This window comes from Hoplias malabaricus, chromosome 15 (genome assembly GCF_029633855.1).
Source record: "Hoplias malabaricus isolate fHopMal1 chromosome 15, fHopMal1.hap1, whole genome shotgun sequence".
Classification (NCBI taxonomy): domain Eukaryota; kingdom Metazoa; phylum Chordata; class Actinopteri; order Characiformes; family Erythrinidae; genus Hoplias; species Hoplias malabaricus.
In genome coordinates this window covers 2,004,177-2,019,615 of record NC_089814.1, presented here as the reverse complement: position 1 = coordinate 2,019,615, position 15,439 = coordinate 2,004,177, and the positions used below count along the sequence as shown (strand labels likewise).

The following is a 15,439-nucleotide window of genomic DNA, read 5'->3' as shown; positions in this document are numbered from 1 at the left end:
GTGAATATAAATGGACTTTAGGTGATTTGGAGGATGTTTGGGGGGGTTTGCAGACACTTTTTTGGGGACTTTGGGAGATGTTGGGGTTGTTGGGAGACGTTGGGGGCCTGGAAGAATCTTGAGGCTGTAGAGAGGTTTTCCACACTGGACGTCTTTAAGTGCCCCCCACCTACCCCCCGACCACAGTGAAAATCCCAGAAGAATGAAAAAACACTTTATATTTGTGAATGACGAAGGAGAGAGGAGAGTCTCGGCCTGAGACCAAGAGCAGCGTCGACTAAAGTACACCGCAGCCTCAGAACCTCTCCGTCGTCCCGGACCGGACTCGGCGGTTCCTCACGCTGAGACCGGGCCCTGCTTCTCTCCGGATAATCTCCTACAGACTCTGGACTCAGCGGAGCCCTGTCCCCGTGGAGGAGCAGTCTCCGGCCGTGAGACGGAGGACAGTGGAGCTGAGAGACGGTTGTTTTCGGTGTGAGAAGAAGGCTGAGGGAAAGGAGGGACATGGACAGAGCTCTCTTCTCTGTTGTGTTACTGAGGGTTCTCAGACACTGAGGAAGCACCGGGACCTCCTCCTCCCTTCGGTTAGATGCAGAAAGCACTCGTTCACCTCGAACTGAATCCTCGTGCCTTGTCGGAGAGATGGTTTATCAGCGGAGTGCACTTTACACGGGTTCCTCAGCGGAACCTTCCAGACTGGGCTCACCTCCAACGGGTGATGTTCCCCTAAGTCTGTCTCTCTCTCTCTCTGTTCTCTTTCTCTCTCTCTCTCTGTTCTTACTCTGTTCTCTCTTTTCTCTCTCTCTTTCTGTTCTTTTACTCTTCTCTCTCTTTCTGTTCTCTTAATGTGTTCTCTCTCTTTTCTCTCTCTCTTTCTGTTCTCTTACTGTTTTCTGTTCTCTCTCTCTCTCTTTCTGTTCTCTCGTTCTCTTTCTCTCTGTTCTCTCTTTGGGGTCAAAAAGATTGAGTTTGTAAAACAATAATCACAAATGTAACGGACGTTGTAACTGCATTTGAGCGACTACAGAAACGTAAAACCCACAAATGTATTGGAATGATCCAATTTAAAACAACTACAATAACAACAATAATAATAACTTAAATTCACAAATGTGTAAAATAGATTAGCATTTGTGAATGAAATGTGGTGAATGTGTGAATCAGTAGCTTCTCAAACGGCTTCAAATGTGTCAGAGCAGACCTTTTTAAAGTTCCAAATGTGACAGTGGGAGTTTGTGAATGAGGTGGAAACATCCACACATTCTCCTTCTCTGCTGCGTGTGAATCTCTTTTAGCAGTTTGTGGATTTAAGACGCTGTTCACAGCTACAGTTTTAGTTTTACGTGTCTGTAGTCGCTCAAAGGCAGTTACATTTCTGAGTATTGTTTTACAAACTCAGCAATTTTTTACCCTTTTTGACTCCCTCTTCCTCTCCCCACCTCTCTCTGCCCCCCCCTCTCTCTGTGTGTGTGTGTGTGTTCTATCTCCCCACCTCTCTCTTTTTCTCTGTTTTGTTCTTGTACTGATTACTGATTGATTACAGATGATTGAACCCTGAGGTTTTAGCTGTATTTGCTGTGTGAGGTGTGTGTGTGTGTTGATTGATCGTGGGGTGATGTGATCTTTAAGGACGAGACCCTGTGTCCGTCCTGTGTTTGAGTTTAAATTTATTTTTAATTCTGTGTTTGTATTTAATGCCTCTGTCTCTGTTCCCCGTGTCTTCAGTGTGTGTTTGTTAAGAAACAATTAAGACCAGTCTAACCCCTTCAGTGAGGATGCGCACACACACTTTCTCTCTCTCTCTCTAAAGCCCAGGCGGAGGCAGGTGCTGGTGTCTGTTGGGTTTAAAGGGAAAGGTGATACGCTGATGTCAGCTCTGCACTCGCACACTGCTTTTTTTACTGGGGACTTTTATACTGAAGGTGGAGGGAAATTTTTAAAATGTTCATAAAAGTTCTATTTTGTAAAAATGCAATTTTCTAAATGTTTTCAAGTTGAAAGGCGTTGATTTTTAAAGGGGTGTTATTTTGGGGGTTGGTGAGGAATCATGTGCAATTTTATTGTGTGGTAAAATCACGACGCAGTATTTTTCTACAGACGGGAATCACATTGTAAATGTTCAGATGCGGAACTGGATTCTAATATTTTCTCTGTTTAAAATAAACACCTGTTTTATCTTTCTGCCCCCGTCTTTCAAAAACCGCTCCTGAAACAGGTTCTTCTTCCCTGAGGGAGGAGCGCTGCCTGCTGCTCTGGACGTGTGCTCACCGCCCCCTAGTGTTTGTTTGTTTCACTGCATGGAAAACACTCCTCTGTGTGAGAGCACCGTGGCCAATAAAGTGATTCTGATTCTAAATCAGGTGTCAGAAGAGTTCCGTGGCGGTGAATGGAACCCGACGACTGCGGACATCTTTAACCCCTTTTGTTTGTTTATTTAAAGGCAGTATTTTTATGAATTGATATTCAAAAATGAAGTTAAACTCAGTTAATGCTGCGGGGCTGAATCAATATAAATATGAATAAACACTGATCCCGAGTAATAATAATAAAAATATGGATACAAGAAGATTCTCCACGGAGCAGGATTTCTGAGGTTAGCCCGATAACGTGCCGCTGCAGTGGAGGGATGTTGAAAGCTTGTAACCTGCACCTGAACCGCAGACAGTCGTATTTACCGCTGGTGAACTCAGGACTCTAGGTGATACATGAGTTTACGAGACGTGACCCCACCTTTTGCCTCTTCCCCTGGAGAAATCAACAAATATGAATGTGTCTTCTGTCAAGCCTGTCCAATAGGGAAAGAGCTGAGGGAGACTCCTACTCTACCGTCCTCAAAATTGGGCTCTTGTTGACAGCTCATATAAATATAAACCCTGCTTTCTGGAGCTTAGTCCGAGTTTAAAGTCTTTTTGGAGAGACTATGACATCACAATCCCTGTTTAAATTCGTCTCTGGTGCGTGCACTTCATTAAAGATCAAAGAAGGACCGCTGCTTCTGTGAATTTAGCACTTTTAAAATGTCAGAAACAAACAGTCCGTCCCGAATCCATCCTGCCAGTGACGTCACAACCGTTCCTACACTCCTGTTTTCCCAAAAGCAGGTTATCCCTCTTCTCAATTTCAGCGACACTGCCCCTTTAATCCTTCAATTACTGAGAGATCCCGCTTTAACGGCGCTCTTCCCGCTCTGTGCCCACCGCAGCGCCCCCTGGCGGACGGGGGTAAGCACAGACTCGCTTTTGTCATTCAGTTTTGTTTAAAGGTGTTAATATTACTGATATTACAGCCGCGGGCCGGGAGGGTGTGTGCCGTGAGTGGTGTATAATCGATGTGTGTTTAATGTAAAAGTGGAGTTTATAGACGCGGCCGCTGAAAGTGTGTGTCACGTCCTCGTCCCGTGTCTTTGTCCGTTTTAACCGCGTCTGAAGCGCGTTCTCCGGGGTGGTGAGGTGTGTCTGAGTGGGGGGCGGCGGTGGGTCGCGGTTCTGGGGGTTAGTTGGTGAACCTCCGGGTTTATTTGAAGGTTTTGTCCGCGGTGTATTTCTGCTCCATAGAACAGCAGCGTGTAAACACACCGGACAAGCAGGAACTGTTGGCGGGAGGGAGTGACGGCCGCCTCGTCCAATCACAGCTAGAGGACTCTGCACTAGGGCCCGCCCATACCGGGCACGGACCAATGGGGTAGCAGCATGGAAGCATTCTGCGCAGGACTGCAGCTCGGCGTGTTTCGGCGTAGGAATTTTTACAGATTTTGAGGTTTTAAGGCTAAAAGGAACGTAAAAACGCCCCAGTAGCGGCGGTTCCGACCCAGCGGCGGACAAACACCGCGACACTGGAGCGCTAGGGCCCGGGGCTGTGGATTTGGGCCGCACCGAGTGTGAGTTTGGAGGTTTTCCCGCAGAAACGCTGCGTTTGTGCCGTGTTGTGTTAAAAGGACTTAAGCAGAAACAGAACCGGGTCTGACTCGGGGTGAGTCTCACCTGCGGGCTCAGGTACAGATGCTCTCTCACTTTGGCTGGCTGTTTGAGCCCAATCAGCGCTGAGACAGGAGCCAGGACAGAGCCCCGGTCTGATAACAGCTGGAGAGAGAGAGAGAGAGAGAGAGAGAGTCCAGTGGCTGTTAAAGGACCGACTCTTGTCTTGTTTGTAATTGTTGTTTGTGTTTACATAGCGACGTCACAGTAAACAGACCCCTGTGTCTCTTTCTAGTTCTCCCTTGTCTCTCCCACTTTTTCCCGGTGTCTCTTAGTCTCTCACTGTCTCCCTGTCTCTCCCCGGTTCTCCCAGTGTCTCCCCTGTCTCTCACCCGTGTCTTCCCGGTTCCCCGCGGCTGTGAGAGCGCAGTGCGCCCGGGATGAACGGCTTCAGCACGGAGGAGGACAGTCGGGACGCTCCCCCGGCGACAGGCCCTCTCCTCGGGCAGAGCTGCTGCCTGATCGCGGACGGACAGCGCTGCGGGCGCCCGGCGGGGAACGCCAGCTTCAGTAAGAGGATCCAGAAGAGCATCTCCCAGAAAAAACTCAAACTGGACATCGACAAGAGCGTACGAGCACTTTATCTCCACTTACACAACTTAAACCCAGTGAACGGGGCTCTGGGGGCCATCGCCTTGCGCTAACTCACAGTTCCACCTTAAATGGCGCAGCACACATTACGGCAAAACATGCTACAGCTAACGTCTGCGTTAACTGTCTGAAAAGTACACATATGACGCCTGCTCCACCTTAAATGTTGCAATTTAGTTGTAGTTGTTCGTATTTCCCTTTCCACAATAAAACAAATCAGCGGTTAACGCTACATTCTGCCAATTCGTCATTCCACCTTAAATGGCGCGGTAGCTAACAAGGCGTGTTTTCCGTGTAAGATGGGTTTATGTCATGTGTCCCACCTTAAATGTTGTCCCGTCTACGTTGTGGTGTTTGTGTGTATTAGATTCTAACGGATTTAAACAGGTTCCACCTTAAATTCTACCGCAGCCACAGGCTCTTATTTACGTTCAGTTTGAAACTCAACTTTTTAACGTTCCACATTAAATCCCGCAGCTCTCACTTTCCGGCTCATATCCCGCTCCACCTTAAAGGATGCACTGCTGCTTTTCTGGCGGCTTTAACTTTGCAGCAGTTACAGAGACCAGAATACAACTCCTGCACCATTTAAGGTGGAATTTTACAGTCTTACAGGAATCAGTCTAAGAAACAGATTATAGCTGCTGCAGTGTAGTATTTAAGGTGGAATTTTACAGTCTTACAGGAATCAGTCTAAGAAACAGATTGTAGCTGCTGCAGTGTAGTATTTAAGGTGGAATTTTACAGTCTTACAGGAATCAGTCTAAGAAACAGATTGTAGCTGCTGCAGTGTAGTATTTAAGGTGGAATGGAAACAGGAAAAAAAGATTGGAATTCAAGTAAGGTACCGTAATGTAATTGCACTTCCGTTTAAGGTGGTTAGGAAGCTTTGAGTAAAAAGCCCCTTTCAGCTCTCAGCCACCCTAGAGAGGTCCAGAAAGGTGAAGTAACTGCCCCAGAGTGTCCACGTCTACGGGGGGTTATGTGTTATTAACAGAGCACTAGTTTAGGTTGGTAAACGTCTTGTCTTTTTCCAGGTGAGACACCTGTACATCTGCGACTTCCACAAAAACTTCATCCAGAGCGTCCGCAACAAACGGAAGAGAAAAACTAGTGATGACGGAGGAGAGTCTCCAGACCACGACGTAGAAGTGCCAGAGGTGGGGACCGGCCTCCAGTTTCACACTGTGGAGTGCGGGAGGTGGGGGGGCTGGGGCGCGGAGGTTGTGGACAGTGAGTAGAGGGATGCGGGGCGGGGCAACAACACTGACACTGGAGCAGAACCCTCCCACAGACACACCTCAGTGCCACTGGGAACCTGAGCGGGACACGGGATCAGTCTCTGTGTCCTCACTGAACACGTTCCGTCAGACAGCGCCGCAGCAGCCAGGAGATTTACAACAGAGACAAATAAAACACTGTGCGCCTATTTCATATCACATTTAAAACCTTCCCATTAGCAGACCCCAGTATTTCCACAACAATGCTCTATAATATTCTAGTGTGACTGTTTAACACATTGAAAACCCCTTATGAATACTGACACAAAGATAAAAGAACAACATTGATTCCATTGAAACATTCATTCATTCGTTGTCTGTAACCCTTATCCAGTTCAGGGCGGCGCTGGGTCCGGAGCCGACCCGGTTAATTCAGAGTTATACCTCCAGTTACAGCAGAGTGCCTCCACAAAGCTGTGGTAAACTCGTGTAATCTCTCTACACACTCTCTGTATTGTGCCTAACCATGTATTTACGAGTGAGCCACTCTCAGCGCAGCCTCTGAATTTCAAAGCAGGCATCAGACATTTATTTCTGAACCCCACTCCAACCCCGAATGTTGTGGCCGAACCTCTGAACCCTAAAAATATTATTTGGGAGAGTCCTAGGAAATATAAACACATGAGAAACAAGTCTAAACCGTCACCGTCAGATAATTAAAATTGGTAGATTAATTGTGCTAATTGTTTGTTTTTTCTCCAGGTGGATTTGTTCCAGCTGCAGGTGAACACACTGAGACGCTATAAACGTCATTACAAGATCCAGACCCGACCGGGACTCAACAAAGCGCAGCTGGCAGAGGTACACAAATAAATACAGATATTTACTGATTTATAACCTCCTGTAGTAAACAACCACCTGGGACACCACAACCCCTTAGTCACAGTCACCACCCGGGACACCACAACCCCGTAGTCACAATCATCACCTGGGACAAAACAACCCCTTAGCAACCACCTGGGACACCACAACCCCTTATTCACAGTCACCACCTGGGACAAAACAACCCCTTAGCAACCACCCGGGACACCACAACCCCTTAGTCACAGTCACTACCTGGGACTAAACAACCCCTTAGCAACCACCCGGGACACCACAACCCCTTAGTCACAGTCACCACCCGGGACACCACAACCCCGAACCCTGTAGTCACAATCATCACCCGGGACACCACAACCCCTTAGCAACCACCAGGGACACCACAACCCCTTAGCAACCACCAGGGACACCACAACCCCTTAGCAACCACCAGGGACACCACAACCCCTTAGCAACCACCAGGGACACCACAACCCCTTAGCAACCACCAGGGACACCACAACCCCTTAGCAACCACCAGGGACACCACAACCCCTTAGCAACCACCCGGGACACCACAACCCCTTAGTCACAGTCACCACCCGGGACACCACAACCCCTTAGTCACAGTCACCACCCGGGACACCACAACCCCTTAGTCACAGTCACCACCCGGGACACCACAACCCCTTAGTCACAGTCACCACCCGGGACACCACAACCCCTTAGTCACAGTCACCACCCGGGACACCACAACCCCTTAGTCACAGTCACCACCCGGGACACCACAACCCCTTAGTCACAGTCACCACCCGGGACACCACAACCCCTTAGTCACAGTCACCACCCGGGACACCACAACCCCTTAGTCACAGTCACCACCCGGGACACCACAACCCCGTAGTCACAGTCACCACCCGGGACACCACAACCCCTTAGTCACAGTCACCACCCAGGGACACCACAATTCCTTAGCAACCACCCAGGGACACCACAATTCCTTAGCAACCACCCAGGGACACCACAATTCCTTAGCAACCACCCAGGGACACCACAATTCCTTAGCAACCACCCAGGGACACCACAATTCCTTAGCAACCACCCAGGGACACCACAATTCCTTAGCAACCACCCAGGGACACCACAATTCCTTAGCAACCACCCAGGGACACCACAATTCCTTAGCAACCACCCAGGGACACCACAATTCCTTAGCAACCACCCAGGGACACCACAGCCCCTTAGCAACCACCCAGGGACACCACAGCCCCTTAGCAACCACCCAGGGACACCACAGCCCCTAAGCAACTACCTGGCGGGTCGGCTCCTGCAGGAGTGTGAGATGTGGAGCTGTGTGCAGGGTGACTCTGGGAGAGGACTCGATCTGTGGTGGGAGAGTTTAGAGACATTCTCAGATTTGATGGGTGCGCATGATTCTGATGAGAACACGGAGAACCTGGAGAACACAGTTGTTTATTTACTGAGTAAATGTATTAAAAAAAAAAAAAAAACCCTGAAACTGAGAACTTCAGAAACCACCCTCACTCCAAATTTTCCGTGTGTGTTTGATTGGGGGGGGGCAGGCTGATGGCTGGGTGTGTTGCTGCTGATGTTTGTGACCTCACAGAAGCGGTTGTTTGAGGGTGCAGTGTTTCGTTTGGAGGTGGAGGGGGGTTGAGTGGGGGTCCAGAGGGGCACGTGTGCGGAGGGTGTGGGGGTGGGATGGAGGCGTTGTTAAACCCTGAGGGGGGCTATTCCCGGCGTGTTTCCTGGCGGAGGACGGGGGGAGGTGATGTAGTGAGTGTGACTGAGTGTTTATTATTATTCCTCTCTGAGACGGATCCAGCTGTTGCAGCTGTTCCAGCTCCGGCACTAACGAGCCCGTCCTCATTGGACAGAGAAGGCTCCTACCTCCTTAACGAGGGTCGCACCTCGTTAATAATTCAGAAATCAACAACTCTGCCCTATTAACCCTGCGCTCACAGGAGGAAGTGTTTAACACGGGCTCAGCCTGGTTTTAATGTTTTACACAGTCCACACTCTCAGCCTTCAGCAGGGACTTACCCTCCCTCTACAGCAGCGAAAATACAAATAAACACGTAAACATCTACATATACTTTATACTTAGACACACACTGTACTCATCATCACAAATGTACTGTACACACAAATATGAGGAAATATACTGTGTATAAACATGTGAATAAATACCCACTGATGCAGCAGGTCCCCAGTCATCAGGGCATTGAGCATTAAATACAATAATCAGGGATTTTTATTATTCCCTAATAACTGCAACAGAGCGAGAGGAATACGTTTAGGTGAGAACTGTTCTTTAAAAACCAGAGACACGTTAATATTTGTATTTATCTGTAGCCAGGCTGCTGCTGTGTTATCTGTTATCACCAGTGGGGGCTCAATGGTTGCTATGGTATATCTAGTGGTTACCGGGATGTTGCTATGGATACAGTAGGACAATTAACATAAAAGGCTTTAGCAAAGCGTAGTGTTAATAATACCTCACCTTACTGATGTTTTTATAGTTATTGTTATTGTTTTTTATTGATGTAATCACTGTTTTATTATAAACGTATTTATTTTGTTTTTGTTTACTGTGTTGTTTATTTGTTTACTGTGTTGTTTCCTTGTTTCAGACGGTGAGCCGTCACTTCCGGAACATCCCGGTGAACGAGAAGGAAACTCTGACGTATTTTATTTATATGGTGAAGAGCAGCAAGAGCCGATTGGACCAGAAATCGGATGGAAGCAAACAGCTGGAATAAGCCCCACCCCCCACTCTCTCTTGACTCTCTCTCTCTCTTTCTTTCTTTCTTTCTTTCTCTCTCTCTATCTCTCTCTCACTCTGTAGCGCCCCCTGTGGGCCATGACATCTTTCTCCTGACGGACTGCTGAGACTCTGGCAGAGGGAAGTGACACTCGTAGATATTTCCACAGTCTGCGGGGAGACTTCGTCCACACACTGCTTTGGGAACGTCTCGTGCGTCGGAGCGAAAGGACGTCAGCGTTAACCACTGCAGCGTCGCGTGCCAGAATCGTAACGTTACGAAGAGAATGATGATTGAGTGTGAGACGTTTCCTGAGTTAGTTTTTTTCTTGATTAGTCTCCAGCGAGAGGCGGTGAACGATGGACTGTAGCCGAGCGCTGCGTTTACGTGTTGGCATTAAACAAACAGCCCAAGTCTAAGTGAAGTTAGCTTTATTTTGAACATAGCTACGATGGAGAGTTCTGTTCAGGGAGCAGACGACAGCGCAGTCCCCTCTGGTTTCCCAGGTGGGTTTATGTTTGTGGACCGAGTCTCAGCGGAAGCGCGATGGTGGGGGGCGCTGTTGTCCCCCTGTCCTCACTGCTCTCGCTCCGTCGCAGAAACGCCACTGTCTCCAACAAGTCCAGGGCAGTGTTTATTTAACCACAACATGTAAATGCAGAGCCGTGGCCCCGCCCCCAAGCAGCTCACAGCTTTAGTCTCCACCCCTTTTTTCCAGCTCAGTTTCTCAGAGGTTTCCGTCGTTTATTTGTTGTAATCTGCTGAGTTTTGCTTTGTCTGAAGGGTTTGAGTTTGTTTTTTTCTCTTTTATTTTTTTATTAAACACCATTCCTTTAAAAACAACAACAGCCTCCATTCTGCGTTTCCCGCCTTTATTTAAAATCTCAAAAACACCTGAATCCACTTCTGATTTGCTGCTGAAAACATTTTTGTTTGCATCAAACCAAGGCACTTCTCCTGCTCCTCCGCTCTGCTCCGGGAGCCGCTCTGCTTCTCCGCTCTGCTTCTCCGCTCTGCTCCGGGAGCCGCTCTGCTCCTCAGTGACGGGAGGTTAGAGATCTAAAAGTAAACTCCACTCTGAGCTGTGTGATGCACACAGAGTCTGAACCTCACTGAGGCTTTTAGAGGTGCCCCCCCCACCACGACCACCCTGCGTCTGCGCAGACAAGCAGGGCTTTTTTTTGGTGAGGACTTTTCTAAAGTTTTAACAAAATCTCTGTTAATTTCCTGAATTGAAAACAGTGTAAACATTTTCCTAGGTTTAATTTTAGAAAATAGAATTGTGTAAAAATGCTTTATTTAATTTTTAAAATCAAAGTTCATTTGAATCAAGCGTCCAGCAACTTTCACACAAACATGTTACTGTGTGGGTGTGTGTGGGGGTGTGTGTAGGAAGGGTGTGTGGGTGTGTGTAGGAAGGGTGTGTGGGTGTGTGTAGGAAGGGTGTGTGGGTGTGTGTAGGAAGGGTGTGTGGGTGTGTGTAGGAAGGGTGTGTGTATGTGTTTATTGGAAGGGGGGGAGTGTGTGTGTATTGGAAGGGTGTGTGTGGGTGTGTGTGTGTAGAAGGTGGGTGGGTGGGTGTAGGAGGGGGGAGTGTGTGTGTATATAAGGCGTGGGTGGGTGTGGGTGTAGAAGGTCGGTGGGTGGGTGTAGGAGGGGGGAGTGTGGGTGTGTGTAGGGGTGTGTGTGGGTGGGTGTGTGTAGGGGGTGGGTGGGTGTGGGTGTGTAGGAGGTGGGTGGGTGTGTAGGAGGTGGGTGGGTGGGTGTGTGTAGGAGGTGGGTGGGTGTGGGTGTGTGTAGGAGGTGGGTGGGTGGGTGTGTGTAGGAGGTGGGTGGGTGGGTGTGTGTGTGTAGGAGGTGGGTGGGTGGGTGTGTGTAGGAGGTGGGTGGGTGTGTAGGATGTGAGTGTGTGTGTGTGTGTAGGAGGTGGGTGGGTGTGTAGGATGTGAGTGTGTGTGTGTGTGTATAAGAGGGGTGTGTGAGAGAGAAAGATTATCACAACAGAAGTTTTCTTTTTCATTTGTTGGTTTATTTTGTTTATTTTTAACAAATGATTTTTCTCTTGTGGGTCTTTCCTTTTAAAAGTCTGTTATTTGAATTATTTCATGTCCCTAGTTTTTCCTCCGTCTTTTTCTTTTAATGAGTGTTTCTGATGCGTTTGTTTATTTGTTTGTGTGTTGGCTGTTGTTTGTGGATGAAATTCCAGATTTTTGCTCGTTGCTTTTAATAAACAGTGACCGTTTAAACCGAGTGTGTGTCCGAGTCCTCCTCTGGGTGGCGTCACACTACAGCTCCAACCTCCAGCAGCACTGCTGTGTCTGATCCACTCTACACCAGCACAACACACACTCACACACCACCACCACGTCAGTGTCACTGCAGCGCTGAGAATGATCCACCACCACATCACACCTGCTCTGTGGGGGTCCTGAGCGCTGAGGAACGGGGAGATGGGGGAACAAAGTATGCAGAGCCACAGATGGACTACAGGGTTGTCAGTGAGTGTAGGAACAGTGAGGTGGTTTTAATGTTGTGGCTGATGTGTGTGTTATAAACACAACTGTTCTACAGAGATCAGGAGTTGGATTGCTGTGAGTGATGGCACTCAGTCTCTTCATCCTGGATGTTCCTGTCTCAAGACCCCCACAGTGGCATCACGGGTCCAACTCTAGAGCCCAAACCTGCTGTGGCCAACCGGTCCTAGACCCGAACTTCAGCTTCACAGAACCGTCCAGAACCACAGCCTGAGAACACACAGAGGAGAACATGGGCACTGGGAACACACCGGTGGGGAATGTTCTGGTGAGGAACGCTAACACACACATGGGAAAGAGGGAATAAAATAAGGATAAGGATCAGAAACCTGTGAACGGAATCATGGGGAAGAGCCAAGGAAACACTGCATTAATATAAATATAAAGATAAAGATAAACATAAACATGGGAATGTGAAACGATGAAATGGTGAAATTAAAAACGGGAGAAAATCGGAAATTTGGTAAAGAACTGGAAAATTAGTAAAAGATAAACACACTGTCCACACGACTGTCCTCACCACACTGTCCACACCACACTGTCCACACGACTGTCCTCACCACACTGTCCACACGACTGTCCTCACCACACTGTCCACACGACTGTCCTCACCACACTGTCCACACCACACTGTCCACACGACTGTCCTCACCACACTGTCCACACCACACTGTCCACACGACTGTCCTCACCACACTGTCCACACGACTGTCCACACCACACTGTCCACACGACTGTCCTCACCACAGTGTCCACACGACTGTCCTCACCACACTGTCCACACGACTGTCTACACCACACTGTCCTCACCACACTGTCCACACGACTGTCCTCACCACACTGTCCACACCACACTGTCCACACGACTGTCCACACCACACTGTCCACACGACTGTCCTCACCACACTGTCCACACGACTGTCCTCACCACACTGTCCACACCACACTGTCCACACGACTGTCCACACCACACTGTCCTCACGACTGTCTACACCACACTGACCACACCACACTGTCCACACCACACTGTCCACACGACTGTCTACACCACACTGTCCACACCCCACTGTCCACACGACTGTCTACACCACACTGTCCACACCACACTGTCCACATGACTGTCCACACCCCACTGTCCACACCCCACTGTCCACACGACTGTCCACACCCCACTGTCCACACCCCACTGTCCACACGACTGTCTACACCGCACTGTCTACACCACACTGTCCACACCACACTGTCCACACGACTGTCCACACCACACTATCCACACCACACTGTCCACACGACTGTCCTCACCACACTGTCCACACCACACTGTCCACAAGACTGTCCTCACCACACTGTCCACAAGACTCTCCTCACCACACTGTCCACACGACTGTCCACACCACACTGTCCAGACGACTGTCTACACCCCACTGTCCACACCACACTGTCCACACGACTGTCTACACCCCACTGTCCACACCACACTGTCCACACACTGTCTCCAGCACACTGACCACACCACACTGTCCACACACTGTCTCCAGCACACTGTCCCCACCACAATGTCCACACGCTGTCCAAACCACACTGCCCACACGCTGTCCCCACGACACTGTCCCCATCCCACTGTCCAAACCACACTGTCCACATGCTGTTCTCATGACACTGTCCCCACCACACTGTCCCCACCACACTGTCCCCACCCCACTGTCTCCAGCACACTGACCACACTACACTGTCCCCACCACACTGTCCACACGCTGTTCTCATGACACTGTCCCCACCACACTGTCCCCACCCCACTGTCTCCAGCACACTGACCACACTACACTGTCCACACTACACTGTCCGCACACTGTCCACACGACTGTCTACACCACACTGACCACACCATACTGTCACCACACTGTCCCCACCACACTGTCCACATGACACTGTCCCCACACTGTCTCCAGCACACTGTCCACACGACTGTCTACACCACACTGACCACACCACACTGTCCACATGACACTGTCCCCACACTGTCTCCAGCACACTGTCCACACGACTGTCTACACCACACTGACCACACCACACTGTCCACATGACACTGTCCCCACACTGTCTCCAGCACACTGTCCACACTACTGTCTACACCACACTGTCCCCACGACACTGTCCACACGACTGTCTACACCACACTGACCACACCACACTGTCACCACACTGTCCACACGACACTGTCCCCACCCCACCCCACTGTCTACACCACACTGTCCCCACGACACTGTCTCCACCACACTGTCCCCACCACACTGTCATGACACTGTCCACACGACACTGTCCCCACCCCAGACAGAGGGAGGGAGGGACAGACAGACAGACAGAGGGAGGGAGGAAGGGAGGGACTGTTACAGATGCAGTGACCGGAGGGGACTCTAATTGTTAAGAGTTGTGTCGTACAGAAAGGAGTACAGTGTAAAGTGTGTCTTGTACTCACTGTGTCCTGTGTCCCCTCGTCTTCCTGGCCGTCCTGTGTGTGGAACTGTGTTCTGGCGTTCCTCTGGAGAACACGTGAGAGTGTCTCTGTCCTGGAGACTGGGGGTGTCTTGCTGTTCAGCTGCAGGATGTGTGTGTGGAACTCTGTTCCGGCGTTCCTCTGGAGGACGTGTGTGTGGAACTCTGTTCCGGCGTTCCTCTGGAGGACGTGTGTGAGGTGAGCGATGTAGCGCGTGGCGAGGCGCAGGGTTTTGATTTTGGAGAGCTTGGTGTCCGAGGGGACGTTGGGGATGCAGTCTCGCAGCTGAGCGAACGCTGAGTTCATGTTCTCCGTTCTCCGGCGTTCCTTCTTTCTCCCAGAGACAAACCCCTCTGTTCCCCTCCCCGGAACGCCTGCCACGGACCCCGGACCCGCCCCCCAGTCCCGGAGATATGAGTTCTCCACCTCAGAGTGAGGAACCAATGAGAACGGGGAACACTGATAACTCCCGACCAGGTTCATCTCCGAAACTCTCCCTGGAACCCAGCTTCACAGGAGCAGACAGAGACCGGCCACACCTCCAGCGCCAGGCAGAGCCCACGTCAGTCCGAGCACCTCCGGAACACGGTTCCTGACAGAGCCACACAGCACGAAGAACATCTCCCACTTCCAAACATGAGGAAACGTCAAAGCAACATGAAGGAAGATCTAGGAGAGAGTCTTTGTGCTCCTTTCACTACTCCACACGGTACCAGAACCTCCTCAGAACCGCAGAGCTTGGTTCCACATCCCTGAGAGCCCCAAGGTTCCTCTGTCCCTGCACTGGGGTTTTATACAGAGCTCAGTGGGAGGAGAGTCTCAGCTCCGTCACCTCTAATTAAAAACAGAGACCTGAGTTCCACCTTCGAAACAAGAGTTCCCCAAAAGAACACGTTCCATCACGCCTGCCCTCACTGTTATTAAGGCTCTATTAGTGTTAATACAGGTTATTACTGTGTTGTCAAGGATTTATCCTAAAACT

General features: G+C 49.8%; 2 protein-coding genes across 7 annotated transcripts; one reads left to right on the top strand and one right to left on the bottom strand.

The window, feature by feature from the left end:
* Nucleotides 1-3,140: 3,140 nt before the first annotated feature.
* Nucleotides 3,141-10,821, top strand: sap30l (sap30-like). 6 transcript variants are annotated; one of them, XM_066645777.1, is made up of 5 exons: nucleotides 3,141-3,221; nucleotides 4,288-4,543; nucleotides 5,603-5,725; nucleotides 6,548-6,646; nucleotides 9,298-10,821. In XM_066645777.1, exons 2-5 carry the CDS (start codon nucleotides 4,355-4,357, stop codon nucleotides 9,424-9,426), a joined length of 540 nt encoding a protein of 179 aa, XP_066501874.1. In that variant the 5' UTR covers nucleotides 3,141-3,221; nucleotides 4,288-4,354; the 3' UTR covers nucleotides 9,427-10,821. The 6 variants fall into 6 exon arrangements, with proteins under 6 accessions (XP_066501874.1, XP_066501875.1, XP_066501873.1 ...); XM_066645778.1 differs by lacking the exon at nucleotides 3,141-3,221 and adding an exon at nucleotides 3,291-3,310; XM_066645776.1 differs by lacking the exon at nucleotides 3,141-3,221 and adding an exon at nucleotides 3,501-3,969.
* A 1,262-nt stretch (nucleotides 10,822-12,083) lies between these two features.
* LOC136668679 (heart- and neural crest derivatives-expressed protein 1-like) lies at nucleotides 12,084-14,940 on the bottom strand. Its single transcript, XM_066646348.1, has 2 exons — nucleotides 14,440-14,940; nucleotides 12,084-12,173 (listed from the first exon to the last, which is right to left on the bottom strand). The coding sequence occupies exons 1-2, from the start codon at nucleotides 14,938-14,940 to the stop codon at nucleotides 12,084-12,086; spliced, it is 591 nt and encodes a 196-aa protein (XP_066502445.1).
* Between the last annotated feature and the right edge of the window lie 499 nt (nucleotides 14,941-15,439).